At 34.7% G+C, this 27900-nt stretch overlaps 1 protein-coding gene across 1 annotated transcript; it reads right to left on the bottom strand.

Annotated features, from left to right (window-relative positions):
- Nucleotides 1-175: 175 nt before the first annotated feature.
- Nucleotides 176-20404, bottom strand: LOC125669582 (alkylglycerol monooxygenase-like). Its single transcript, XM_048904188.2, has 11 exons — nucleotides 20214-20404; nucleotides 7340-7467; nucleotides 6978-7132; nucleotides 6724-6827; nucleotides 6148-6243; nucleotides 5910-6042; nucleotides 5731-5810; nucleotides 3832-3966; nucleotides 2551-2667; nucleotides 830-912; nucleotides 176-746 (listed from the first exon to the last, which is right to left on the bottom strand). The coding sequence occupies exons 1-11, from the start codon at nucleotides 20328-20330 to the stop codon at nucleotides 545-547; spliced, it is 1350 nt and encodes a 449-aa protein (XP_048760145.2). The 5' UTR covers nucleotides 20331-20404; the 3' UTR covers nucleotides 176-544.
- Nucleotides 20405-27900: the final 7496 nt, after the last annotated feature.

Raw genomic sequence — 27900 nt, 5'->3', positions numbered from 1 at the left:
TGTGTCACATACCATTTTTGATTACCTTTGACCTTTAATGTAAAGATGAAATAATATAATTTTGGGGGGGGGGGGGGGGGGGCAGTCATTGGATCTATAAGGCCACAATCCACATAAGGGGGAGTTTGGTGACACATAAGTACATCTTATCTTAATTTAACACCAGAAACGTGTATAAATTTCATAACAAAACTTTATTGTTAATAATTAATACAATCATATAAATGTATTTATCAAAATACTAGAAGCACCATCTTTATTAAAGAATGAAACAATCAAGTTTAAACTCATTTAACCACATTATGCTTGTCATCTAATTGCTATTAAAACCAGATTGTCTCCTTCAATAGACTAAAACTTTACAATCGGTATCTATATCTGCAGAGCAATGAAATCAACATATGACATATACATGTATGTAATACACATAAATATAAACAAAAAAATCTTTATCACCGATATGTTTGAAATATTTAAGAAACATAAATTGCCTCATGAGAACTATCACAGAACTTTGATGCATTGTGCAGAATAAACACAGAAGCTAGTCTACTTTCTTGGTTTTCGTGACGGTGTTGTAAATGACAGACGACCACACGCAGAGAGAGAACATAAACACTGCTTGTAGAAATATGACAAAGGTGGGTCTGTAACCAGGGGCTCCATAGAAACCATAGTGACACAAGGCAACATCACCACATAACGTCAGGAAACATCTTAGAAGCTCGTACTGAGGAGCAGATGGACTAGGAAATAAAAGAGAAAAGTCTAAATTTTCTTCACAATACAATTTCATTTCAAACTTATATCTTAAATATTGTGCACTTACTCATTATCAAAAATCTTTCCAAAGCAGGTCAGGCAAAATCCAATATGGAGGAGAAAAAGCAAAATGGACAACTGAGACAGGCCCTGTGTTTGGAGACACAAAACATATTTTAAACAAGAAATAAAACACCACCACCAGTCAGGCAGAATTCATTATACAAGGCAGATTATTTTGAAATGCATTTATTTACAACACCACAGCATCACTTATTGTCATGAATACAACAAATAATGATATTAAAGGATGAAACCCATAGAATTACTTAATATTCAAACATCAACTGTTAGAGATTGTTTATTCCTTAATTTCGTCTATTAGTGTATCATTTTTGTTATCGATGTAGTGATATTTGTTAATGTAATATGTTTCTTGATAAAGATGCAGTTGTGTCAAAAATTTGAGGTTTGAATACCCAACAGTGTCATGGCATTTCCAGTACTTAAATTTATATAAAGCACTGATATGACCAACGACAGCACCGGTCACGGTAGCTCAGTGGTAGACCGTTCACTTCATAACCGAGAGGTCGTGAGTTGGAGCCCCTCTCATGCCTATGGCTGAGTCAAACCTAAGATGTCTACATAAATAGTGATTCCTCCTTCGCCAAACTTTCAGCATTTACAAGCGAAAATCACGGGTCTTTCGAATATTATCTTAAAAACAGAAGTCCCATGTCGTGGCAAGCATTGGCACAATAAAGAACCTTCACTGCTACGGCCCTGAGCATCAAGCATAGGCATATAGAGCGTGGGTCTAAATTTGTGGTACTTCATCTACAGCTGGTTACGTCTCAATATGAAGAAAAATTCTCAATGGGTCATGAAACAAAACAAAACAAACAAACCAACGACATGAACAATGCAATAAGTCCTAGGGACAACCCGTCCCTTCCTCAGATAAACGAAATATAAATATTTATTATACCTCAGTATGAGAATTCTATGCAACGCGTAATCTGATTGGTCTAGACGGTCACGTGCCAGGGATGACAAAACTTCATATCTCCCTCTCAAACATCATATCTCCCAATCATATTTACCCCTTGGGCAGCCTCGTGCATTTTCCATAAATTTAACGTCAAGATAGATGAAGTGTATTGTGACGTCACAATAAGTCCGAGTCATTCTACTTTCATAGTTCGTAAGGTACAAAATATGCGGGTCTCTGATACACAGTTGAATCGCATGGTTTTGGTTTTGGTTGATACAAAAACAAGCAAGTAAATCAGCATTCAAGGAGAATGGAAATACAAAAACTGGTTATCATATCACTGTATTTCGTTGTTTGTACCTTCTACCGTAATACGTTGACGGCGCAGTGTTACCGTTAGGACGATCCCAGCTACATACAATGTAGATGAGCGGACTCCAATTTCAAACGCACTTTTGTAGTCTTGCTTTGTTTCGGTATAATAAACAATTTATTGCATGAATGTTCAGGAGATATGAAGATTTATTCACCCAAGAAAAATCATATTCCCGAGGGGAATATGATTTTTCTTGGGCGAATAAATCTTCATATCTCCCTCACTATCATGCAATAAATGTATAATATATATATATATGCAAATAAATCATTATGTACTCTCTCTTTCCTTTTATCCAGACTGTTGTTCAGAAATTTACAAAGTCTTGTCGTAATTTTGATATGCAATGTATTAAGAAATTATTTTGCTCTACTGATTAAACATACATGTATAGCCCAATTCAATACAATCTCACCGCACTCCTAGCTGTCACTTCCTGATAGTAGAAAAGTTCCAGTGTGAAGTGTACTGCTGCATATACGCTGACCCAGCTTGGGAGGTTCATGTGATACTGGGGCCATGGGGCTTTCACCTTAAAGTATATTTTTGGATATTAATTTTTCAGATGAACTGTATACTTTTCCTGTAAATATAGAATATAGAAAATGTGAAATATCATTTTTTAGATTGCATGTTAATGTTTTGAAGTCATGAATAATAGTTTTACCAAAAACAAGAGGCCCATGGGCCACGTCGCTCACCTGGGTCACCTTGGCCCATATTTAAAGATTTTCCCTATATAGTCGCATGTAAAACTCTGATCCCTATTGTGGCCCCAACCTACCCCCAAGGGCCATGGCTTTTACAAAGTTGAATCTGCAATATATCAGGAAGCTTTCATGTAAATGTAAACTTCACTGGCCCAATGGATTTTGAGAAAAATTTTCTCTATATATTTGTATGTAAAACTTGGATCCTCTATTGTGCCCCCCCCCCCCCCCCCCTCCCCCTTTAACAAACTTGAATCTGCGCTATGTCAGGAAGCTTTTATGAAAATGTAAACTTTTCTGGCCAAGTGATTTTTCAGAAGAGTTTTAGTGATTTCCCCTATATATTTGTATGTAACACTTTGATCCCCTATTGTGGCTCCATCTTACCCCTGAGGGCCATGATTTTAACCAACTTGGATCTGCACTGTGTCAGGAAGCTTTGATGTAAATTTTTACTTTCCTGGCCCAGTGGTTCTTGAGAAGATTTTCAAAGATTTTACCTATATATTCGCATGTAAATTTTTGATCCCCTCTTGTGCCCCAAACCTACCCCCAGGGGTCATGGTTTTAACAAACTTGAATTTGCACTATGTCAGGAAGCTTTCATGTAAATTTCAACTCTTCTGGCCCAGTGGTTCTTGAGAAGATTTTTAAATGACCCCCACCCTATTTTTGTGATTATCTCCCCTTTGAAGGGGCATGGCCCTTCATTTAAAAAACTTGAAAGCCCTTCACCCAAGGATGCTTTTTGCTAAGTTTGGTTGAAATTGGACCAGTAGTTCTGGAGAAGAATTCGAAAATGTACAAAAGTTTACAGACAGACGACGGACAACAGGTGATCAGAAAAGCTCACTTGAGCTTTCAGCTCAGGTGAGCTAACAATACAACAACAGGATCTCAAATTGTATCTGAAAATTAATTATCACTGGTAAACTGAACTGGTCACCATCATAACACACACAGAAAAAACATAGAGATGAACATACCACAGGAATATCATTGATATCTCCAGTTCTTGGTTTGCCTGGAGCCCATCCTGGCCCACAGAACACTACTCTCAGCTTGTTTTTCCATCCCTTCACCTCACTGAACCTCTCAATCATGTACTTCAAACATCCAAACTGTACAACAAACAAGAGGCACATAGGCCTTATCAGTCACCTGAGTACTAGTTAAATGTATTATTAGTCCCAAGGGCTATGAAACCTAAAAACAAAATGTGTTTGTGAAACACAAATGCCCCCGATAATGACCAATCCCAAAGATGGCCAAGGTCACAAGGGCAAATATCTTGGTACCAGTAGAAAGATCTTGTCAAAAGAAATGCTCATGTATATTATGAAAGCTCTAATATTTACCATTTAGAAGTAATGACCAATGTAAAAAAAAATTAAAAGTAAGTTAAATGTCAAGGCCAAAAGGTTTAATACCAACGGAGAGGTCTTGTAACAAGGAATACTCATGTGAAATATCAAAGCTCTATCACTTACTGTTCAAAAGTTATTAGCAAGGTTAAAGTTTTCAAAAAGTAGGTCAAACTCCAAGGTCAAGGTCACGGGGTCAAAAATGTGGTACCCAAGAAAAGGTCTTGTCACAAGGAATACTCATGTTAAATATCAAAGCTCTATCTCTTACTGTTCAAAAGTTATTAGCAAGGTTAAAGTTTTCAAAAAGTAGGTCAAACTCCAAGGTCAAGGTCACAGGGTCAAAAATGTTGGTACCCACGAAAAGGTCTTGTTACAAGGAATACTCATGTGAAATATCAAAGCTCTATTACTTACTGTTCAAAAGTTATTAGCAAGGTTAAAGTTTCAGACAGAATGACAGACAGGACAAAAACAATATGCCCCCCGATCTTCGATCTCGGGGTCATAAAAATATTCCAGTTCTGAATATCTAAGCTAAATTCTAATATTCAGCAACAGTATAAAACAAGATGAGTTCTTAAAACCCACAAAAGTGCATATACTGATGAAATGCTATGAAATGACTAATTTGGACCCATTCTTGAGTCAAAACCCTGGGGTTGCGAAATTCACCATTTTTTGTACATCCTTTTCTGCTATTCCTATATATGCTTTTAGATTTTATACTGTATCAGCAAAGTTGCAGAAGTTCTTCAAATCATTAAGACAATAATCATTATGATAATTTTAACCCCACCCTGATACCAAAACCCTTACTCCTGGGATCATGAAATTTACAATTTTGGTAAAGGACTAGGCTACCTGCTCTTTTAAAATATCCATTTAGTTTTAATTTAGTATCAACAGCACTAAAGAAGATGTTATTTACATGTTTTACACATTAATATTATATACCAAGTTTGGTCCCACCCTGGGGTCAGAACCCCTACCCCGGGGATCATGAAATTTATAATTTTGGTAGAGGTTTCCCTGCTCTACATCACTATGCATTTAGTTTTTCTTATATACCGGTATGCGGTTGTAGAGAAGAAGGTCTTTGAAAATTGGTAAATTTTTTGCAGTTTTTACCCCTTCCCTTGGGCCCCAGGGGTGTAGGAGTCCTGAAATCTACTATTTATGTCCCCATTGTCCCAGAGATGCTTTATACCAAATTTTAAAAGAATTGGAATGGTAGTTATCAAGAGGAAGTTAAAAATGTTCAATTGTTAACACATGACGGACAACGCACGACAAAAGAAGTATTTAATTGGCTTTGAGGTACAAGACTAAAACAAATTTACAGCAGAGTTTTGGAAAATTGCAGGTACAAAGGTTTTGTCCATCAAACATACCTTCAGTTTGGGTAGGAAGTGACAGTCCATTTCACTGTTTAGGCTGGTAAATTTATCTAAATGTCCAGTATGCAAGAATCAAATTTCAAAAATCCTCTTTACACTACACTTTTATTTTCATACACACCTGAATGACATTTGGATCAAATGTATTGATTGGGTGTGTCAACCCATACACAACCTCTTCATCCTCAGCTTGAAAGGTGCCTGAAAATGCCAAAAATAAAAAAAGAAACACCTTCTTAAATTACGTCCAGAACAAAGTTCATACAAAGTTTACACAATCTGAAAATTACTGAAATTTACCAAACAATCTGTCCCATATGATGAGTGTGCCAGCATAGTTTTTATCTATGCAATAAGGATTTCTTCCATGATGAACTCTGTGATGGCTGGGGGTGTTGAGAATATATTCCAGCGGACCCAGTGATTTTATGAACTACAAAAACAAAAACTTTAATTTAGGACCTTTACTGGGCAATATTTCTCAAAAAACATAAAATTTATACCAATGTTTAAATCTTTTGTTGACATCTCTTCTCACCTGAGTGTGGATCCAAAACTGGAACAATATATTCAACTCATTATGAACCATGAAGATGGAGGGTGGTATAAATAAAGCAAGAGGAAGGTAAAATACCTGAAATTACAAAGTACTTTCTCCGATAAGTTTATCAAATCTTTAAAACACAAAACTTTTGAGAATATGGTCAACAATATTTCAACCATTATATGATTTTTAATAGGAACCAAAAAAAGTTTCTCTTTATTGTTTTACATCCCATTTGGGGAAAAAAATTCACCCACAAAGAAACATCACAAGTTGTATGTGAAGTGGCACAAATTTTGACCTATGCATGGTGCTTAAGGCTGTAGCAATGAGAGTTCCCTAACATGCGAATGCCTACAATGACACGGGACATTGTTTTTAAGGTCATATCTGAAAGATGAGTGACTTTTGCTTCTAATGCTGAGTACATAGTGAAGGAACAGTTATTACTTAATATGTTAAACATCTTAGGTTTGTCACGGCCAAAAGGACTGAGAATCAAAGCAGAGACATTGTGAAGTGAGTGCCCTAATCACCAAGCTAGAAAGACACAAATGTTTAAAATCTTACCCAAGAAGTGTATATCTGAAGTACCGATTGTCTCAGTGCTGTTGTCAGATTGCAGTACTCAGAACTGTGGTGTACTTGATGGGCAGCCCACATGAAATTTACCTCTGAGAAAATGTGATTGTCTATATGACAAACTGTACATATGATTATGACATTGAATATGCACTAAATGAAAGTAATGCTTATTTTTTTTGCATTCCATAAACCCATATATAGATTCTTAATTATATTTTTATATTTCTGATATTTCACACCATGTGCCAATCTGTGAAACCAGTAAAATGCAAAATCCACTGCAAGGAAGCAGAGCCACCAAGTCCAGGCCGAATCCCAAGGCAGTTCATAAATATTGTAGTTGTCATACACCCAAACATATCCAGTAAAAGAGAAGGATGTCAGACCAAGGATTCTAAAAGAAAGTATAACATCAATATTTAAGTATTTTATTCCAGTTTATAAAAACTAATTACCAATATCATAGAGTACGATTCATATAGCGCCTCAGAGAATACGCCCATGACACTCAAATCATTGCAAATATTCAAGATATTCTTTTAACATAATTAGCTAAACAAAATATTTTAAAAATTCAATATTTGAAAGCTTAAAAACTTGCATTGGGAATCTGGAATACTGTCCAGCAAAGAGAGATGTGGCCCCATCATTGAATCTGATTTGTTTGTCCTTTTTATACCACATAACTGCCATTTCCAGGAACATACACACAAAGAAGAAAGGTGTAGCCTGTAGATTTAAGACCAGAATGAGTTAATGACTTGGAGTTGGGGGAAATCAAACAAAGCTACAGACAGCTATGTTCACTAATCTCATGTATGTTATATTGGTTATTTTGGGTAAGACATCTCATTTTTTCCAGCAGAGGTACATGTATGGGACTGTTTATTCCCAATTTTGAGTTGAACAAATTCATTAACTGTGGGGTTGAATACATCACCACTTTTTTAAAAACACTGAAAAATAAATTTTGGATTGATGTATTCAAGTCCTACATTACATTACATAGTCTTATTGATGAGTCCACTGTTGCTGCTGATTCACCTCTATTTTATAACCCACAGATTCATATTGGTGGAAAACCATTTTTTAATAAACAAATGATTGACAGCAACATCAGACTGATTAATGATATTATTAATGAAGATGGTTCACTTTTTAGTTTTAAACATTTTTGTGATATTTATACAAACATTAGGATAAATTTTTTAGAATACAACAGCATTATCCATGCAGTAAGAGCATGGATAAAAAACTCAGACCATGGAAAAAACATCATGAAGCTCACAAGTCCATTAATTATGACAAATATACTTACACAATTTTGAAATGTTACAAATCAAAATTTTTCTATGAAATTCTTGATAAAAATAACTCGGTCTCAGCTGGCAAAAAGAAATGGAGTGAGCTTTTAGATGTAGACGACAGGGAATGGAAAATAATCCACAAAATACCCTTCAGAGTGACAAAAGACTAAGCTCCACTGGTTTCAGTATACCGAATTATAAACAAAATTTAGCAACAAATTGTTCAAAATAAAAAGAATAGATTCTAAATATTGCAACTTTTGTCACTCTGAAGAGGAAACAATAGAACATATTTTATGGGAATGTAATTGTTTACAATTATTTCTTGTAGAATTCAAACAATTTTTAGAAGACAAGAATGAGCGACAGATTGCAATTACAAAGAAATCCTTTATTTTAGCTTGTATTGAAAATAATAGTGATATACAAAACATTATCATTTTATTTCTGAAGTATTATGTCTATACTGCAAGATGCATTAAGAAACCTTTAAACTTGCCCGCTGCAATATCACAAATGAAATTATTTTATGAAACACACAAATATATAGCATATAAGAATGGTGAAAAGAAAAAATTTGATACTCAATGGAACAGATGGAACTTAATATTTACTTAAAACATGCCTCTCTCTTTTTCTCTCTTTCTCACTATCTCTCTCCATGCACATAATGATAATTATATATGACTTGTTGTATTCATGTACTTTATTATGTGTACAAAAACCAATATAAAAAAAAAAAAAAAAAAATTTGGTCCATACAAACTAAGAGTTTAATATTTCATGAGAAGTGGGAAGACATTACAAAGTCTGTAAACCACAAAACCCTGCTTTAGAAAAAAAACCTGCATACTAGTACTTCTAACAGTAGTCTCATTTACAACCCCAATATATGAACTTGTAACTGTGTTACAGACATCTGTGATTTTGAAACTGTTCCCAGATTGTGGCATACAGGTGCATAGATATTGAATTTTGAATCAGGCGAGCTAGAAAGGTGACTAATCAGTTTGAACATCTCTGAAAAATAGATACTTGTTCCCTCTGGAATTTGACAGTATTTATCAAACTTTCATCATAAATTTGGGTTTCATTTCCACTTTGTTAAAATCATGACCTCTGGTCTGTTAACATATTTTTTTTTGGAGAGCTACAGTTTAGAAGCTATAAGTATATGCAAGCTGAAAATTCACAGTGGCGCAACATATTTAGTAATACGGTTTAATGACATCTGTATCTGTCAATTTATACTACTAAGAAACTTAAGTTCTGGCATATGATCAGTGGAGAGCAGAGAGTGTATGCATAGACCACTTATAGTCGTGCTGAAGGCGTGCTTCAAAGCCTTCCATTGTCTTCAATCTCACTTGGTGATCATCCGACTTGTTCCAATCCACTGACTATTGTTTGCACTATATATGCATGTTGTTGATTCAAAATCAGTATATTAAGTATGTATTTTATATGAAATAATAATCTTTATTTTCAAGGTCGGACATAACAAGATATGATTATAAATTGCTGATTTTAAAGTCTCCCAAACAAAGTACTGCATGGCTGTTTAAAAGTGGGCTTTTTCTTAGTACCACTACCCCTTCCACAATGGTTAACTCCCTTGCACAAAATCCATGCCAATTTTAATTACATTTAAAAAATCTAAATCACAAAGACCTTAATTTTGAAAAATTTCAAGACATCCCTTTGCTTCCTTTAGTAAAACTGGAGTTACTTGACCTTGACACTAGTTTGTAGGTCACAACATTCTTTTATCACTTCTGAAGATTCCATGAAAGTAATACAAGTTTTTATGATCAAAGATCAAGGTCAATGGAAATACAAGTTAGGAGGTCACATTATCCTTTTATTATTTCTGAAGATTCCATGTCTCTATCAGTCCCAATTCTAAAGTAACACCAGTATTTATTATTAAGGTCAAAGGTCAGGGGAATCTTAGATAATGATGCTATTTTGTATTCTCTTATCATTTATGAAGATTCCATCAATTTCGATTCTAAAGTTATGCCAGATTCTATGTTTAAGGTTAGAGGTCAAGGTCACTGGAGCTTAAGCTTGATACTAAATTTAGATCCCATCATCCTTTTTAAATATCCCATGTCTCTATCAGACCTGGGTCTGAATACAAGGTCAGAAGTAAAGGTTACTGGAGTCGCTTGACTTTGATACTACATGTAGTTTGCCCATGTCGCTATTAGTGCTGGTTCTAAATCTATACCACTTTTTATGTTCATGGTCACAGGCCAAGGTCACTATCTAGAATCCCTTGAGCTTTAAACTAGTTTGTAGACCCTGTCATTCTCTTTTTATTTCCGAAGACCAAAGTACTCTATCTATAATATTTGTCAAATAGTCTGTTGAATTTTGGGAATTAATTTTTCCCACTTAGAGTTACACGATAGACTCCACCCTCATTTGAAATTTATCCTGAAACAAGAACTTTTCTGCACCACTATACATTGGCCTATCATATCCTTGAATCATTCTCTTTAGAGAAATGGACAGGTACAGTGTATAGCCTAGCTACATCCATTTCTCTGAAGAGAAAAATCCTTGAATATCTAAATACTTGGACACCTATTCTCCATTAAAGCGTCCATTTACGTCTGAGTGCTGTCGCTAGCGTTTTGCAAAAACATTGGTCAAAATATTTTGAAATTGAATGAATTTTCGGTAATATTAAGGATCATCGCGACAGCTTAAACACACAAAATAATGATTGAAAAATGAAACTCTTTGAAATTACATTGATGAATACACCTAAAATTTCTCGAAATCGTCGTGTCGCTCAATGACATGTTAAAATTCAACGTTTGGTATTTAAAAATATCTAACTGATAATATCATTCTTTTCGTTTAAAATCATTACATATGACATGCATTTTTAACCCTGGAATTTTCTAAGAAATCTGTTCGTTGTTGTATTAGATATTTGCTATTGAAAAATGTCGCCAATATTCAAGTAAACTAGTAACACGCCTTATAGGCATACTTAATTTTATTCATCCCACAACGATTGAAAAGGGAAGCGAGTACTTCCTTTGTAGACACAGCCAGCGTAATAGTACTTTTAAGGATGTAATCTACGTTCCCTTCAGTGTTGTGTCTTATGGTTTTATAAAGTTTATTGACCAACATAGTCACAAACACATTAGGTTCATGGACCAATTAGAGGTAACAGACAGTCGATTTCATGGTGTATTGCTGTATACGCAGTCATTACATCGTTGTTTGTAATCTACGTTCCGTAATCTACGTTCAATACCGCTTTTTTCAATTTCAACTAAAATGCATTCAATACTTCTTGTACATTACACCGTCCGTTAGAGTAAAACATATTCTCTTTAAATGACTTTCAATAGGACATTTTCTTTGCGAACAAGGGTGATATTACCGATATATATACTGACTGACTACGAATCCAGTTGGTCGCAGTCACAGGAGTTTTGAGATATCAGAAAATGAAAAGGAGCATTGCAACACTCTTCCACATGCAGTAATTCCCAAGATATTTGCAAAATTCATTTGCTAGTCGACTGTAATAGATGTTTCCTAAAGTTCTTAAGTTTGCAATTTTTATGCAAAATATTTTTGTCACGTAATTTACGTGACTATGTAAGATATCAATTGAATTTTTTGTATTAAATTTATTTTGTTACAAAATGTCTGATTTTAGATTTATGATATACTCACCCTTGAAGAAAAAAACCCACCAATTCCGCTATTTCTAGACATATATGAGGGTTAAATCGACTTTGAAATAAGTTTCTATTGAACAAAGCAAGGCTCATGATATATATAAATGATTTTCCTCTTTCAGTCTTAAACAGAGTAGATTCTCATTCCTAACATCTTCTCTTATTCGAAATTTCTGTTGTATTCCTTGTACAATACATTCTTTAATAGATCGGTAAATTTGGCTACTAGTAACCAGCTACTGGTAACTGGCTACTTTTAAAAAAAGAGAGAAGTTGGCTACTAGTAGTCAGCTACTTGAACCAGGAAAAGTTAGCTACTAGTACCCAGTTACTAGTAGCCAGCTACTAAAAGTAAGAAAAGTTATGCGCTATGGTAAATTACATGTAGCCAGATATCTCATACAAACACAAAGTTTCACAAGATATTTTCGAAAAATCTTAAAGTTTAGGTTACCTGCAATCAAAAGGTATAAGTAGCTGACTTCCCTAACCGTGATGTCTGAAAATTGATGGCACATCAAGATACCTAATATCATTCATTGTCTTATGTGCAATGGTAAATTAGTCAGCTATCGACGTTTTAAATATCTATAATAATAAAAAATTGTCTTTCTGTAAACATAATATTCATTTTTTTTTTTATTATTATAGATATTTAAAACGTCGAGTGCCTGTGTCAACTATCTAATACAAATACAGAGCTCCTTAAGTTATTTTCGAAAAACTTCAGATTACCTGCAATATCAAAAGGTATTTCATTCACATTGTACCGCTAATCAAAATGTATAAGTAGCTAATTTCCTTAAGAGAGATATTTGGAAATTGGTGGCGTATCAAGACACCCTATATCACTTCTTTTCATATGTATAGTCGTAAATCGTCAGATATCTAACACAAATACAAAGTTCCTCACGGTACTCACACAAATGTTGAAATTTCAGGGTAACTCGAATCAAATTGTAAAAGTAGCTGATATCTCAAAATGAATGGTATATCAAATGAATGAAGGTCTGAATTCAATCCGTGTCATTTTCAAAGTAAACACTCAGCTGGATAAGTTTATTCGTAGTTTGTTATGTAATTGGGAAATATTGAGCACGAAATTTCATACGACTCCTTGTCATCTTTAGAAATAAACCCGATAGATAATAATTTTCAAACTCAGTAACCTTTATCTGGTAGCTAGCTATCAGTAATTATAACTTTTATATTTTGTAGTAGCTGGCAACTAGTAGCTAACTTTTCTTACTTTTAGTAGCTGGCTATTAGTAACTGGGTACTAGTAGCTAACTTTTCCTGGTTCAAGTAGCTGACTACTAGTAGCCAACTTCTTTCTTTTTAAGTAGCCAGTTACTAGTAGCTGGTTATTAGTAGCCAACTTTACCGATCTTACATTCATTTCTTTCTGGTATATGTTGTTATTTACGTACTGATGATGAAATTTTGGATTTTCACGTTGTTAAATCTAGTTGAACTGTAGGATAATCTAGCTACATTTTCATTACGACTGTCATTTAAAGGTTTTTCAACCTGTTTGTTGTTATATTTCACACTTTCACTAAAATAAAATTTTATTTTGTTAAGTTAATGATGTACGTATGAATGTGTATATATGTTTTTGAATAAACGAATCGAAGAATATATCATTATTAACATAGATAATGCATTTTAAAATACTAATCGTTACCTTAAAAGAAATCTTTACAGAGAAATTACGACTCACGGTTGAGACTTGCTACGATAAAGACTGATAGTCAAATGTACATAATACAACATTACATGAGAAACCGCTTCCTCGAACCGCCATGACTTCTTTTGCATTATATTTACATAACAGCATTATCACAGTCTTGTAGTCAAAAAGAATTACCAACAACTTTGTGTTCTATAGAAAAATGTATTCGAAAAACAACATTACAAAACGTTGTCAGCACTCATCGTTGGGCCACAGAGAATATTAAAAAAGTACTACACAGATAATATCTACGGAGCCCATGGAGGGCCATTTTATGTTGCCTATTACGACTTATTTGTTATTTCCTTTTTGTTACGGCTTATTTATTATCTATTATTTCTAAGTAATATTTTGACATGTGGCAACGTGTTCCTCCATTAATGGATTATTATTTCTAGTGACAAAGACAACCCAGTTTCTTCAACCAGGATTTGTAGAATATACATTTTCTTTTATATACATGTATTTGTGAGCATTCAATGTGTAGTGCCGTCAAATGCTCAGACCCGCGGTAGCGCTGTAAGCAGAAATGACCTAATCAAACTTTATTTTATAAATGGATTTAAGTATTTTGAATTAGTTCTTCTCCTGTTTTCTAAAACGGCATTACTATATCCGTTCGACAGTTGAAGTGAATTTTAAATAAGGTAGGTCTACGAAGACATTATCAACAGCACTCTGACACCGAAAATGTTGTTGAAGTAATTAAAAATAAATGTAGAGTAAGTGGACAGTGTGTTGGTTAAAGACTTATTCAAGACCATGGATTGGTAGTAAGAAAAATTGATGTACTGAAGATTATGAAAGAGAATTTCCCAGAAGCTGTTGAGGAGCGAAGAGCTCATAGGTTGAAGCGAAGGGTCTAGATACGTAGAAGGGACCGAACTATGTGTGACATGTGGATGGATATGATAAACTTAAACCTTTTGGATTCTGTATCCATGGATGCATTGATGGTTACAGTCGAAGAGTCATGTGGCTCAACGTCACATCCAGTAACAGCGACCCAGCCATTATTTTTCAAATATTATCTTGATTGCTTGAACTATGTTTAAAAGTGTGCTCCCAAAATCTTAAGAGCTGATAAGGGAACTGAGAACAGTAGTCTTAGTTTTTTGCAACCTTTTTTCCGATACCATTCATCGGACTCTATGGCCGGTATCAGAAGTTTTATCTATGGTAGAACCACATCAAACCAAAGAATAGAGGCACGGTGGGGAACTCTTCGGAAATTGGGTATTCATTAGTGGATAAATCTTTTAAAAGATATCCGGGACTGTGGCTATTTTGATTTGGATAATCCCGCTGTGAAAGAGTGTTTAAGATTTTGTTTCATGAATTCTCTACAAACTGATCTGGAGAGAATTGCACAGCACTGGAATTCGCATGATATTCGGCATCAGAAATTTCATATCGAAAGTCCCTCGGGGAAGCCTGATGTTATGTATTTTACTCCTGAACTGAAAAACGGAAAAACTTTCAAGACATCAGTGAAGGCAGAAGATGTCAAAATATGCATCCGTTTGTACGGAAAACAGAAGGAAGTTTGTAGTGACGAATTCATATATCTCGTTAACATTTCGAAACCAAACATTGAAAGTCCTATTCACCCAGACGAAGCCCTTTGTCTTTTTGTTGAGCTTTATGATGCTTTACAAGAAATAAAAGTAAAACTTATTTTGGATCAATTACTTTTGTTGTATCAATAAATATGAATACGTACAAACATGCATGAAATTTTCAAAGTTCTCATTGAATTTCAAAGATGGTTTGTTTTTTCTCAATAGCTATTACCGAAGTGTCGATATATACATATGTACATGTATATTCTGCAAATATAATTTTTGTGGATTTTTCCTATCCGCAAAAAATAGTGAGGGCCAGTATTATATTGTTTTAATGCAGTAAAATTCTTTTGCCTTTTCGACAGTTAAAAAACCGAGAGAATAAAATGATTGAAACAATTGCTTTAATGATATATGATATTTCTAAATATTTACATTTTCAATGTTTTTGCCTTTGATATCTTTTCAAATAATAATGATAGCCATTTCCTCATGAATTGCGCTGGAGTTGAAACAATGCGCTTGTAAATCTTGATAAATATACGGTAGTACGTCTATAATCTGTCTCGTGACAGGCCCTCACCATAAACCGGGTCCGATAGAAAATTCTATCTAGTCTATTTCAACAACTGGGAATTCCGACAGAAATTAAAGTAAAATGTAAATTTCATTTTCTTCACACAAGCATACTTTTCGTGAATCGCATACCAGCGTGAAATATCGCAGTATACTCTTATGTATTGAAAATGAAATTTATTTCTAAATCAAACACGGAAAATACAAGAGGCCCATCGCTCACTTCAGTCACCGTGGCCATGCTGTTGTAATTTTATTAAATTTGTTAATATCTTTATTCTCATGAAAAATTTTGACCATAGTCAAACAGAATAGGCCATACTGCATCCCCAGCATAGCCCCAAAGGGTCATGACATATGACCGAATTTTAATTCACACACCAATATGACCAGCATGGCCTTGCTGTTTTGGAGAAAATCAAAGATCATGATATGAAAAAAAAAGTCTTGCCATTAAAAATCTATATACAAATTATGAAGTCTAACGAAAATAGTTCAGGAAACATTGATTGATTAAATATTGTTTAATGTCCCTCTCGAGAATATTTCACTCATATGGAGACGTCACCACTGCCGGTGAAGGGCTGCAAAATTTAGGCCTATGCTCAGCGCTTATGGCCTTTGAGCAGTGAGGCATCTTTATCGTGCTACTCCTGCTGTGACACGGGACCTCGGTTTTTGCGGTCTCATCCGAAGGACCGCCCCATTTAGTCGCCTCTTACGACAAGCAAGGGGTACTGAGGACCTATTCTAATCCGGATCCCCACGGGATAGGAAACATTGAATAGATTAGGTTTACTCAAAAGTAGTTCAAACTCCAAGGTCAAATTTTCTAAACCTAGGTCAAAGGTCAATGCTAAGATCACCAGGTCAAAGAGTTTGGTGTCAATGCAAAGGTCTTGCCACAAGGAATACAAATACCAAATATGAAAGTTCTGCCTCTTATGGTGTAAAAGATATAACCAAGGTTAATGTTTTTGTCACAGACAGACACATGGACAGACAGACGGACAGGCCAAAAACCTACGCCCCAAATCTTCGATTCCGGTGGCATAAAAAAGTCTGCTGTAATTTAAAATAGTGACCAGCTGAAGGTAACCTTATTTTGAATTCATTATTTTTTAATTCTTATTTATTACTTGTTATTTTTAAATACTTATTAGTAAACTGTTATTTCTTAAATGTTATTTGTTATTTATTTTTTGTTATTTCTAAATTCTTATTACTAAACTGTTATTTCTTAATAGTTACTTGTTATATCTTGTATGTTATTTTTTAATTCTTATTCATTATCTTTTATTTCTAAATTCTTAATTTTAAATCTTACTTTGTATTTGTATTTTTTTTTTAATTCTAAATATTTGTGTATTTTAAATAATTTAATAGCCATTTTACGTTACCTCTTACGACTTATTTGTTATTTCCTTTTTGTTACGACTTATCTATTATCTATCATTTCTAAGTAATATTTGACATGTCGCAACGTGTTCCTCTATAATTGGATTATTATTTCCAGTGACAAAGACAAACCAGTTTCTTCATCCATGATTTGTAGAATATACATGTTCTTTTATATATTAGTGTGCGTCCAATGTGTAGTGTCGTCAAATACCCTCACCCGTGGAAGCAGAAATGACTCAATCAAACTTTATTTTATAGATGGATTTAAGTATTTTGAATTAGTTCTTCTCCTGTTTTCTAAACACGGCATTACTATATCCGTTCGACAGTTGAAGTGAATTTTAAATAAGGTAGGTGCAAGGTGAAGATAACGAACAGTGATCAATCTCATAACTCCTACAAGCAATACAAAATAAATAGTTGGGCAAACACGGACCCCTGGACACACCAGAGGTGGGATCAGGTGCCTAGGAGGAGTAAGCATCCCCTGTTGACCGGTCACACCCGCTGTGAGCCCCATATCCTGATCAGGTAAACGGAGTTATCCGCAGTCAAATCAGTGTGCCAAGAACGGCTTAACAATCGGTATGAAACACGTCAGACAGCATTTAACCCAATGCGAGGTTGTATTGACGAACTAGATCGTTATAACGACCATAGAATTTGCGAAATGCTGACTTCAATCGAGTCTACGAAGACGTTATCAACAGTACTCTGACACCGAAAATGTTGTTGAAGTAATTAAAAATAAATGTAGAGTAAGTGGACAGTGTGTTGGTTACAGAACCGTGTGGAAAAGACTTATTCAAGACCATGGATTGGCAGTAAGAAAAAATGATGTACTGAAGATTATGAAAGAGAATTTCCCAGAAGCTGTTGAGGAGTGAAGAGCTCATAAGGTTGAAGCGAAGGGTCTAGATACATTGAAGGGACCGAACTGCGTGTGACATGTGGATGGATATGATAAACTTAAATCTTTTGGATTCTGTATCCATGGATGCATTGATGGTTACAGTCGAAGAGTCATGTGACTCAACGTCACATCCAGTAACAGCGACCCAGCCATTATTTTTCAAATATTATCTAGATTGCTTGAACTATGTTTAATAAGTGTGCTCCCAAAATCTTAAGAGCTGATAAGGGAACTGAGAACAGTAGTCTTAGTTTTTTGCAACCTTTTTCCCGATACCATTCAACGGACTCTATGGTCGGTATCAGACGTTTTATCTATGGTAGATTCAGATTAAATCAAAGAATAGAGGCACGGTGGGGAAATTGGGGATTAATTAGTGGATAACTCTTTTTTAAAGATATCCGGGACTGTGGCTATTTTGATTTGGATAACCCCGCTGTGAAAGAGTGTTTAAGATTTTGTTTCATGAATTCTCTACAAACTGATCTGGAGAGAACTGCACAGCACTGGAATTTGCATGATATTCGGCATCAGAAATTTCATATCGAAAGTCCCTCGGGAAGGCCTGATGTTACGTATTTTACTCCTGAACTGAAAAACGGAAAAACGGAAAAACTTTCAAGACATCAGTGAAGGCAGAAGATGTCAAAATATGCATCCGTTTGTACGGAAAACAGAAGGAAGTTTGTAGTGACGAATTCATAAATCTCGTTAACATTTTGAAACCAAACATTGAAACTCCTGTTCACCTAGACGAAACCCTTTGTCTTTTTGTTGAGCTTTATGATGCTTTACAAGAAATCACAGTAAAACTTATTTTGGGTCAATTACTTTTGTTGTGTCAATAAATATGAATACGTACAAACATGCATTATATTTTCAAAGTTCTCATTGAATTTCAAAGATGGTTTGTTTTTTCTCAATAGTTATTACCGAAGTGTCGATATATACGTATGTACATGCATATTCTGCTGATGTAATTTTTGTGGATTTTTCCTATTCGTAAAAAAACAACCTGCAGAAAATAGCTGCTATATACGGTAGGTGCCTTTTACAAGTGAAGAACTGCGATTAACTATTGGCCAGTATTATATTGTTTTAATGCAGTAAAATTGATTTGCTTTCTCGACAGTTAAAAAACCGAGAGAATAAAATGATTGAAACAATTGCTTTAATGAATGATATTTCTAAATATTTACATTTTCAATGTTTTTGCCTTTGATATCTTTTCAAATAATGATATTTGTGTATTTTGATATTGATTGTAATTTACCAAGTGACAATTAGGGTAAAAGAGCAATTTACCACCACAGACTGAAAATCCCTTCGCCTGAAGCATGTGAATGTTTAATATATTCACGTGCATGTGATATTTTATAAATAAAGTAGAAGTGGTCAAAATGGATTGAAATAGATTTTTACAAGAGGCCCACAGGCCTTATCAGCCACCCGAGTTTTAGTTAAAAGTATCAGTAGCCTCTAAAATGCATATGAGTGAAAAATTCTCGAGTGAGACGTTAAACGTAACCAACTATTTAAGAACAATGAATATAAAGTTGTGGGGAAATTGCACGAAATAACATCACCCCTAGCAGTTGTTCAAAACTGTCAAAATATACCACAATTAGTACACAAATAATAATACACTAAATAGGAAAAAAAACCAAAAAAAAAACCAACAACAACAAAAAATACGACAGGTTACCGTAAACACTCATAATGTTGGTTTTTATTGTTGTGGGGAAATTGCATGAAATAACATCACCCCTAGCAGTTGTTCAAAACTGTCAAAATATACCACAATTAGTACACAAATAATGATACACTAAATAGGGAAAAAAAACCGACCTATTTTCTAACAGCAGGTTACCGTAAACACTCATAATGTTGGTTTTTATTGGCCTGAAGAACTACCCGATCCTTCTAAATATCCCTTCAATTTCAATTCAGTATCAACAGCATTAAAGAAGATGTTATTTAAATGTTTTACACATAAACACTATATATACCAAATTAGGCCCCACCCTGGAGTCAGAACCTCTGCCCCTGGGATCATGGAATTTACAATATTAGTAGAGGCTTTCCTGCTTTTATGGGCGCGAAAAAGAAGAACCGAGCAAAAACAATACGTCTCCAGACTTTGGGAGACTTAATGAACATTACAATAGCTGTTTACCGACTTGCACAGGTGGGTCATTTTGTGGGAGGAAACCCAGGTGTCCGAGCGAATGATGAGATAATGCTACATCGTATGAAGATACTTACTTCGTTGATGTAAAGAGGAACCTCTTCCACATCTTTAAACGAAGATTCGTTTACTGACACTAAATAGAACAATCGTCTAACGCCTGTTAGGAAAGGGACTTTGGCCAGATTGGACATTTTCTCAAAGCGGATCGAGTTTCCTAAACTAGACGTGAAACTGTTCGTCGATTATGCAATTCCGGATAACATCTGATAAAATAGGTCGAGGCGTAGCTATATATATATACTTGTTTAAACTACAGGTAACAATTTGTGAAACTAAATTGAAAATTTACAGCGAATTACAAAAGACCGGTTGAGTTTTCAATTGCCTACGGATTGATCAATAGACTTTACAATTTGGTCAGCAAAGTATCACATTTGGTCTGAATTTAGTAGCACCCCTACTAACGTTATTGTTATTTGAATTTACACCACGTGGTTTTTTGACCCATTAAAAGGAGGCGAGGTCAAATTCCGCAGCCGGTGATGATTGTGAAATAGTGAAAAGTTCAGGAAGTTAAAGTTATTTAAAGATCTAGATTGTATTGATAAAAAGCAGTTTAACTGACATTTAGACTTACTGTCGTGTCATGAGGGGGGGGGGGGGGGGGGGGGGGGGTAATAATTCAATGATTGTTTAAAACATATACAAATAGAGAAATTGGGGTGACTGCTCTCTTCCATTTTCATTTATAGTGGTAGTTAGGGTAAAGACAGAACTGCAAACATGTATGCATGTATCGATGAAGAAGTTTCATATATGTCAACCCTTCCCCTTCCTCCCCGAATTACGAAATCGAGGGGGGGGGGGGGTGATGTTTGGGAGCAAGTTTTTAACACCCCCCCCCCTCCGCCCCGAATAAGAAATCAAGAATTTTTTTCGAACCTAGGAGAAAGATTCCCCCTCCCCGATTTAGGATTTTGAAGAGTGGGCAAGTCACAGGACAAAAAGAATTTATTTTTTTTTTTTGTAAAGGATATTTAACAATTAAATTAAATTATCTTCGGCATTGGTTACAAAACTGAATAATTTGCATTGAAAATAAAAGAAAGAAAAACGTGTGATTCCTATGGCAAGCCCTTTTATAGCTGCAGAACTGTAGCTCTCTGAAAAAATATTTTGACATAACAGAGAGCTACAGAGCCACCCCTTATAAAAACCTTCGATTTACGGCGCACAAAAAGCTGCGCACGGTTGAGGCCTTATATCGTTGTATTCTTGAGTTACTGTCTCATAAATTTAATATCGAAAAATTCTTAACATATTTTCCTACTATACTTGTGTCTAAACATACCTTCAAATATTCATTAAAGCCCCACACGACCTGAAAACTCCCAGCTTCAAATGATTTCGTTTGTTGACGTAGCCATGTTAGGTAGCCGGTCAATTCGAATCCTGGTTAATTTCCATAATGCACAATAACGTCTAGATGTGAACTAATATCCCCACAAATATTTTAGCTAAATATTTTAAATAATATATCATCCCAGTGCCTTTAAATAATAATTATTCAAATAGCTAAACTCACGGCAATGCGGCTTTCATTAGTCTGGTGCGGTCTCCATTCCTGCCACACGAGTGTTAAGGACTTTAGTAGCATTTTCATGAATCAAGAGCTTATTTTACCTTTAGAAAAACTTATTTTTTTTAATTTCTATAAATTATTCGTATTGATAATAAATGAAGAGCGAATACATAACATATAACGAATTTTATGAATATATACTAACAACAACAGGGTACGAACTGACCCGGCTACCTAACATGGCTACGTCAACTAACGAAATCATTTGAAGCTGGGAGTTTTCAGGTCGTGTGGGGCTTTAATGAATATTTGAAGGTATGTTTAGACACAAGTATAGTAGGAAAATATGTTAAGAATTTTTCGATATTAAATTTATGAGACAGTAACTCAAGAATACAACGATATAAGGTCTCAACCGTGCGCAGCTTTTTGTGCGCCGTAAATCGAAGGTTTTTATAAGGGGTGGCTCTGTAGCTCTCTGTTATGTCAAAATATTTTTTCAGAGAGCTACAGTTCTGCAGCTACCCCTTTTACTATTTATTCGTAAAAGAAGATATCTCTTTAAATAAGAGAGATATCTTTATTGGTTAAAGAGATATCTCTTTAAGTTAGAGAAATATCCCTTTACGCTAGGGAGATATCTCTTTAACCAAAAGAGATATCTCTTTAAAAATGAGATATCTCTTTACGATTTGGAGATATATCTTTCTCTTTGAGAGATATCTCTCAAAGCTAGAGAGATATCTCTCAAAGCTAGAGAGATATCTCTCAAAGAGAAAGAGATATCTCTCTAGCGTAAAGAGATATCTCTCTATCGATGTAAAAAGAGATATCTCTTTAAGTTAGAGAGATATCTCTTTAAATTTTCAAAAAGAGATATCTCTTTAACCTAAAGAGATATCTCTTTAGATTTTTCCCCCGGTGATCATAATGACTTCTCCCTGTTGCATTGTCATTGAAATGATGTAACCCTATTTTTTAACCTAGCAAAATACTTCTAGTGTACAAATGGCGGGAAAGGTTGAAGAGGTTGTTGGGGTAACATTGCCAAGTTGCCGAGAGGCGAAATCTAGTCTAGCTTGCATATTTCATCAATTTATTGTCTTTGTTTTTTGTTACCTGTATACATTTCACATGCGGTAAAAGCAAAATTGCAGCCATCAAGGTGTTGCTAAAACGCGGAACGGAAAACGGAACGGAATTTAAGAATTAGAATGATTAATGTAGATAAGATAAAGGTAAAAATCAGGGGGCGGGGGGTAATTCATTTTGATTAAAATCAACAATTTGGGAATTGTTTACAAGCAATAAAACAACTTTATCTTAAAATTTTGCATCATAAATTGAGTAAGCGAATTTAGTTAAACGTTAATATAAGAATATTTACAAGGCATTTTACAAGAATTTTGAAATGTACATGTATTTACACATAATACCGTGTATGAGTGTACTTACAACAGGGAGTGTGATATGTATAAAACAATAAATGATAATTCATTATCTAATTTAGTCAACAAGTGAAAAATCTTGTGTATAATTTATTATTATTTAACTAACAGTAGACTTAGTAACCGCAGCACTCCAATCCTAAACATGGAGAACTTCTGGCAGTTAATTTTTAAAATAAATACTTGAATAGCTTAACATTTGGATTAATAATGAGATGACTTTTAATTCTATCCAAGCATAAATTCCGTGTTAGCTTTTTAGCTATTTCATATATTATGAAATAAATCTGTTAATTCCTCTTACTATGGGTCGTAAACTTCACCCTAGTTAACATTGCTTTTGTTTCAATCTTTCTTTCCCGCTGTATCTCTTCAGTTTCAACACTAATCCGCAGGATATCGGTAAATGTACTAACTTTCACATAGATTCATCCCAAATGAGGCAAAACTTTCTTCTTCACCGGACTCATTCGTTTTAAAAATTTGATGTGATACATAAATGTATATTGTACCAGGTGTAGAACTAAATTCAAATTCAAATTCAGTTATCTTAAACATGTGTAGTTCGATTAAAAACCACTATGGCGTGTAAAACGTTGCACTATTATACTAATCTTGTTATTCATATTCGAAAACTTGTAATTTATATTCTAAAGCATATCATTCATATTCGAAAAGTTGTTATTCATATTCGATAATTTTATCATTCATATTCAAAAACATGTTATTCTTATTCTAAAAGGTGTTATTCATATTCAAAAATATGTCATTCTTATTCAATAAATTGTTATTCATATTCTAAACTTTTCATTCACCGGCTTTTAGCATTGTTTTTATTTCTCGGTCCCAGCGGTCCCGGAGTTTTCACATATTATTTTACGAAAGAAGAAAATAATATGATCAATTTACTATCAGAATGCAGACATGAGATGTCATACCTAAGTTATTGAGAAATGGGGCTCAAATATCCTAATATATTCTGTTTTTATCGAATAAAAGTATCTGGGACTGGGACCGAAGACCGGGTTTTAGTCACAGGACCGAGACCGGGTTTTAGTCAGTACCCAAACTATGGTACAAGGTCACAACGTTACTCAGGTATGACAAAGACTCACCGTGTCCAACCGTTACTTTGGGGGAGTCGCAAAAAAGTACGAGGGGGTCGCTTTTGACTCCAGAGGGAGTCGATTTTTCGCCGAAAGGTAGGTCACGGATTTTTGTTGCATTTATAACTAGTATTTGCACAAATGCTATATTGCACGGAACAATACGATAAATAAGCTACATGTACATCGGAAGTTTGCAAGACTTACCCATCTGGTATGCTCAAACACTTCGGATCTATTTGCAGAATTCATAACTTTTGCTACATTGATGACAGAAAATACGCATTAATGAATATTTAAGCAGTATGACTAGATAGTAGGTGATCTAAATGTATTATTATTTGACAATCTTTCAGGGCCGTAAATTAACCTTCAATTTGGAGGAGGCAGGAAATTAGGCGGGGGTCTGGCCCAGGCCCCCAGACGCTGAGCACATTTTGTGCACACTGAACACGTTTCGTGCAAAATCCTTGATTCTAGGGCCTTCTAAGATGTTACTTGACTAACTCATTCTAAAAGAAAGATTTGGAATGCTTTTTAAGGGAGGTATCATGTTCTTAGTTATTGGAAACAACATAAATTCTAATGAATTTTAATTTTTTTTGGCTCAAAAGTTGGAGGAGGCAGCTGCCTCCTCCGCCTCCATGTAATTTACGGCCCTGTCTTTTATATTGTTTGACAATCAGAATTTGGAAAATACTCGTTTAAAGAATGCAAGGAGACGATTTATTATTTCAATGCAAAGGTAACGGAGGGGGGAGTCGAACTTTGTTAATGATTAAGAAAGGGGGAGTCGCAAAATACTTTGGATACAAAGAAAAAATATGGTGCACAAATATACTTTTACCTGTTTATTTGATTTAAAGATACTTTTTAATTTATGTTTGCATGGATTATTTGATGATATATAGATGGAAGAGCATGTTATGATGAGCGAGATGGTGGAAATGATACCACGACCGGCTTTTGAATGCACAATTTGTAAAACGACTTGTAAACTGAAAAACTGAAAGGTAGTCTGCAGAGGCACCTACAGTCCCATAACGATGGAAATCAATTCCAGTGTCATTGTGGAAAATAATTTTCACAGAACTATTTACTGAAAAGACATCAAAAACCCATGATGAAGCAAATAAAAAGAAACATATTTGTGAAGTGTGTGGAGCTTCATATACAAGTTCAGGGGCCTTGAGTGACCACAAGAAATTCAAACATAAAAATGAGGGATACTTGTGTACCCAATGTGAGAAGAGTTTCAAAGACACATACCAATTAAGGAGGCATTTAGCAACTCATTCACAGGAGAGACAAGCTTGTACCAAATGCGGAGGTCACTTCAAATTAATCAAATACGTCTTATATTCGTCCAAAAGTTAAGTATTTTACCCGTTAGTAACTCATTCAAAGGAGAGAGAAGGTTGCAACCCATTATTTATCGAGTGATTACTTTGATCTACAAACCTTTTGATGGGTTTTTGAAGACTTTCTATGGCAGAAGGACGTTCCACACTTTGGGCACGAAATGGTTGCAGTAGCCGAATGCTTGTATTTAATATGGTCTTTTAAATATTTCCTTTCAAGGAAATTTTTTCCACAAATCTCACAGAAGCAGATGGCCCCTCGATTTTCTGCCACATCGTTTCTTGTGACCATCAAGATCTAGGAAGTGACCTCCGAATTTGGTACAAGCTTGTCTCTCCTGTGAATGAGTTGCTAAATTAATTTCAGCAAGCAATATTTCCACCACATTGATACTATCATCCACGAGAGCATTAATTGAATTGATACACGCATCTTATAATCTTCATTTATATTTGATAATTCTGTTAATCTATATTCGATAAATGTTGATTTATATTCGATAATCTTACTTATTAATATTTATCGAAGAAGAATATCAAGAGTTATCGCATACACATCAAAATGTTCAAATGTTAAAATTAGATTATCGAATATGCATCAAAATTTTCACATATGAATATCAAGATTATCGAATATAAATCAAGATTTTCGCATATGAATAACAAGATTTGTATAATTTTCCAACATTTTACACGCCAAAGAGCTAAATTAAAAGGACTGATTTACATACCATCACCCCCGTAGATTTTGTTTTTCACTATTAATGATCAAAATTTATTGTCTAGTGTGTTTAAAAGGTTTAACAAAATATCACAGAAGCTCATTTAAGAGTTTATTATTTGTTTTGTAAACTAAGATAGTGGTATGTTATTGTTTACAAAGTTTACAACAGAAATGAATAGTTTTGCATTCAGAAGGTCAAACTTTTGACTGTCCACATTAAAGAGGTTCGCAACCGAGATTTGGAGTAATGTCAAATTTTTGGGAAGTGTATATTCGATTTTTACATTGAAAGAGAATTAGGAAATTAAAAAGAAAACTAGGATTGCAACGCTAGTAACAGTGTTCTAAACATGACCTTTTTGCACTTGAAATTTATTCACATTAAACTTGATTTGTCTGTGCAAATATATTCGCATGTATAACTTTGATCCCTATTGTGGCTCCAACCTACACCCTGGGGCCATGATTTTTTCAAAATTGAATCTGGACTAGATTATCTATGTCAGGAAGCTTTCATGTGAATTCATGCAAACTTTTCTGGCCCAGTGATTTTTCAGAAGATTTTTAATGATTTTCCCATTATATTTACAAGTATGTAAAAACTTGATTCCCTATACACAAGATCGTAAATACCGAGTTGGCGGAACTCTCTTGTAAAGAAGTCCGGTAAAGCCTGTCGATCTTGGGCATTTTTTGTTTCAAAACATGGCATCGGAAGACGATTTAACCTCCGTGTGCTTCCACCAATCGGAACTCCTCGAATGTCTCGCGCACTCGACATAGATCTATGTCGAGTGCGCGAGACATTCGAGGAGTTCCGATTGTGCTTTCCACAATTAAAAGCATTTTTAAATGAAAGGTGTGTAAAAACGTCTGGATACAGGTAAAATGAACTTCTGAATTAAGCTCGCGAAGCTATATATTTTGACGCAAGCTCTTCTCAGCTTTGGGAATTTCCTGGCTGGCAGCAGTGGGAAAAAATCCACATTTCCATAAAAATATATCAGTTGTGGATATTTCTGCGTATTGTTTCTTTTTTGAATCATTACTACAGTCTACTGCAATGCAATGATAGTACACCATTGTTAAATCGGGTGAATCGATTACGACAAAAGTTGCAGAACTGGTATATTATTTACCAACATGCCCAAATTCTCGCATACTCTGGGTCTCGCGAGACTTTGAAAGGGGGAAGTAAAATTTAAAACCAAGACGGAAAAAGTAGTCGCGATCCTCATCTTACCCCCGGGTGCCATGATTTTACTAAACTATATGTCTGGAAGCTTTCATGTAAATTTCAACTTTCCTGGCCCAGTAGTTTTGGAGAAGAAGATATTTTAAAGATTTTTCCTATTATTATATATTTGTATGCAAAGCATTGATCCCCTATTGTGGACCCATTCTATCTTCGGGGCCATGATTTTAATAAACTTGAATCTGCACTATGTCAGGAAGCTTTCATGTAAATTTCCACTTTCTTGGCCCAGTAGTTTTTGGAGAAGATTTTCCCTTTGTATATTTCTATGTAAAATTTTGATCC

Source organism: Ostrea edulis, chromosome 4 (assembly GCF_947568905.1).
Source record: "Ostrea edulis chromosome 4, xbOstEdul1.1, whole genome shotgun sequence".
Taxonomy (NCBI): Eukaryota; Metazoa; Mollusca; class Bivalvia; order Ostreida; family Ostreidae; genus Ostrea; species Ostrea edulis.
Note: the sequence above shows the minus strand (reverse complement) of the source record. Positions and strands in the feature narration are given on the sequence as shown.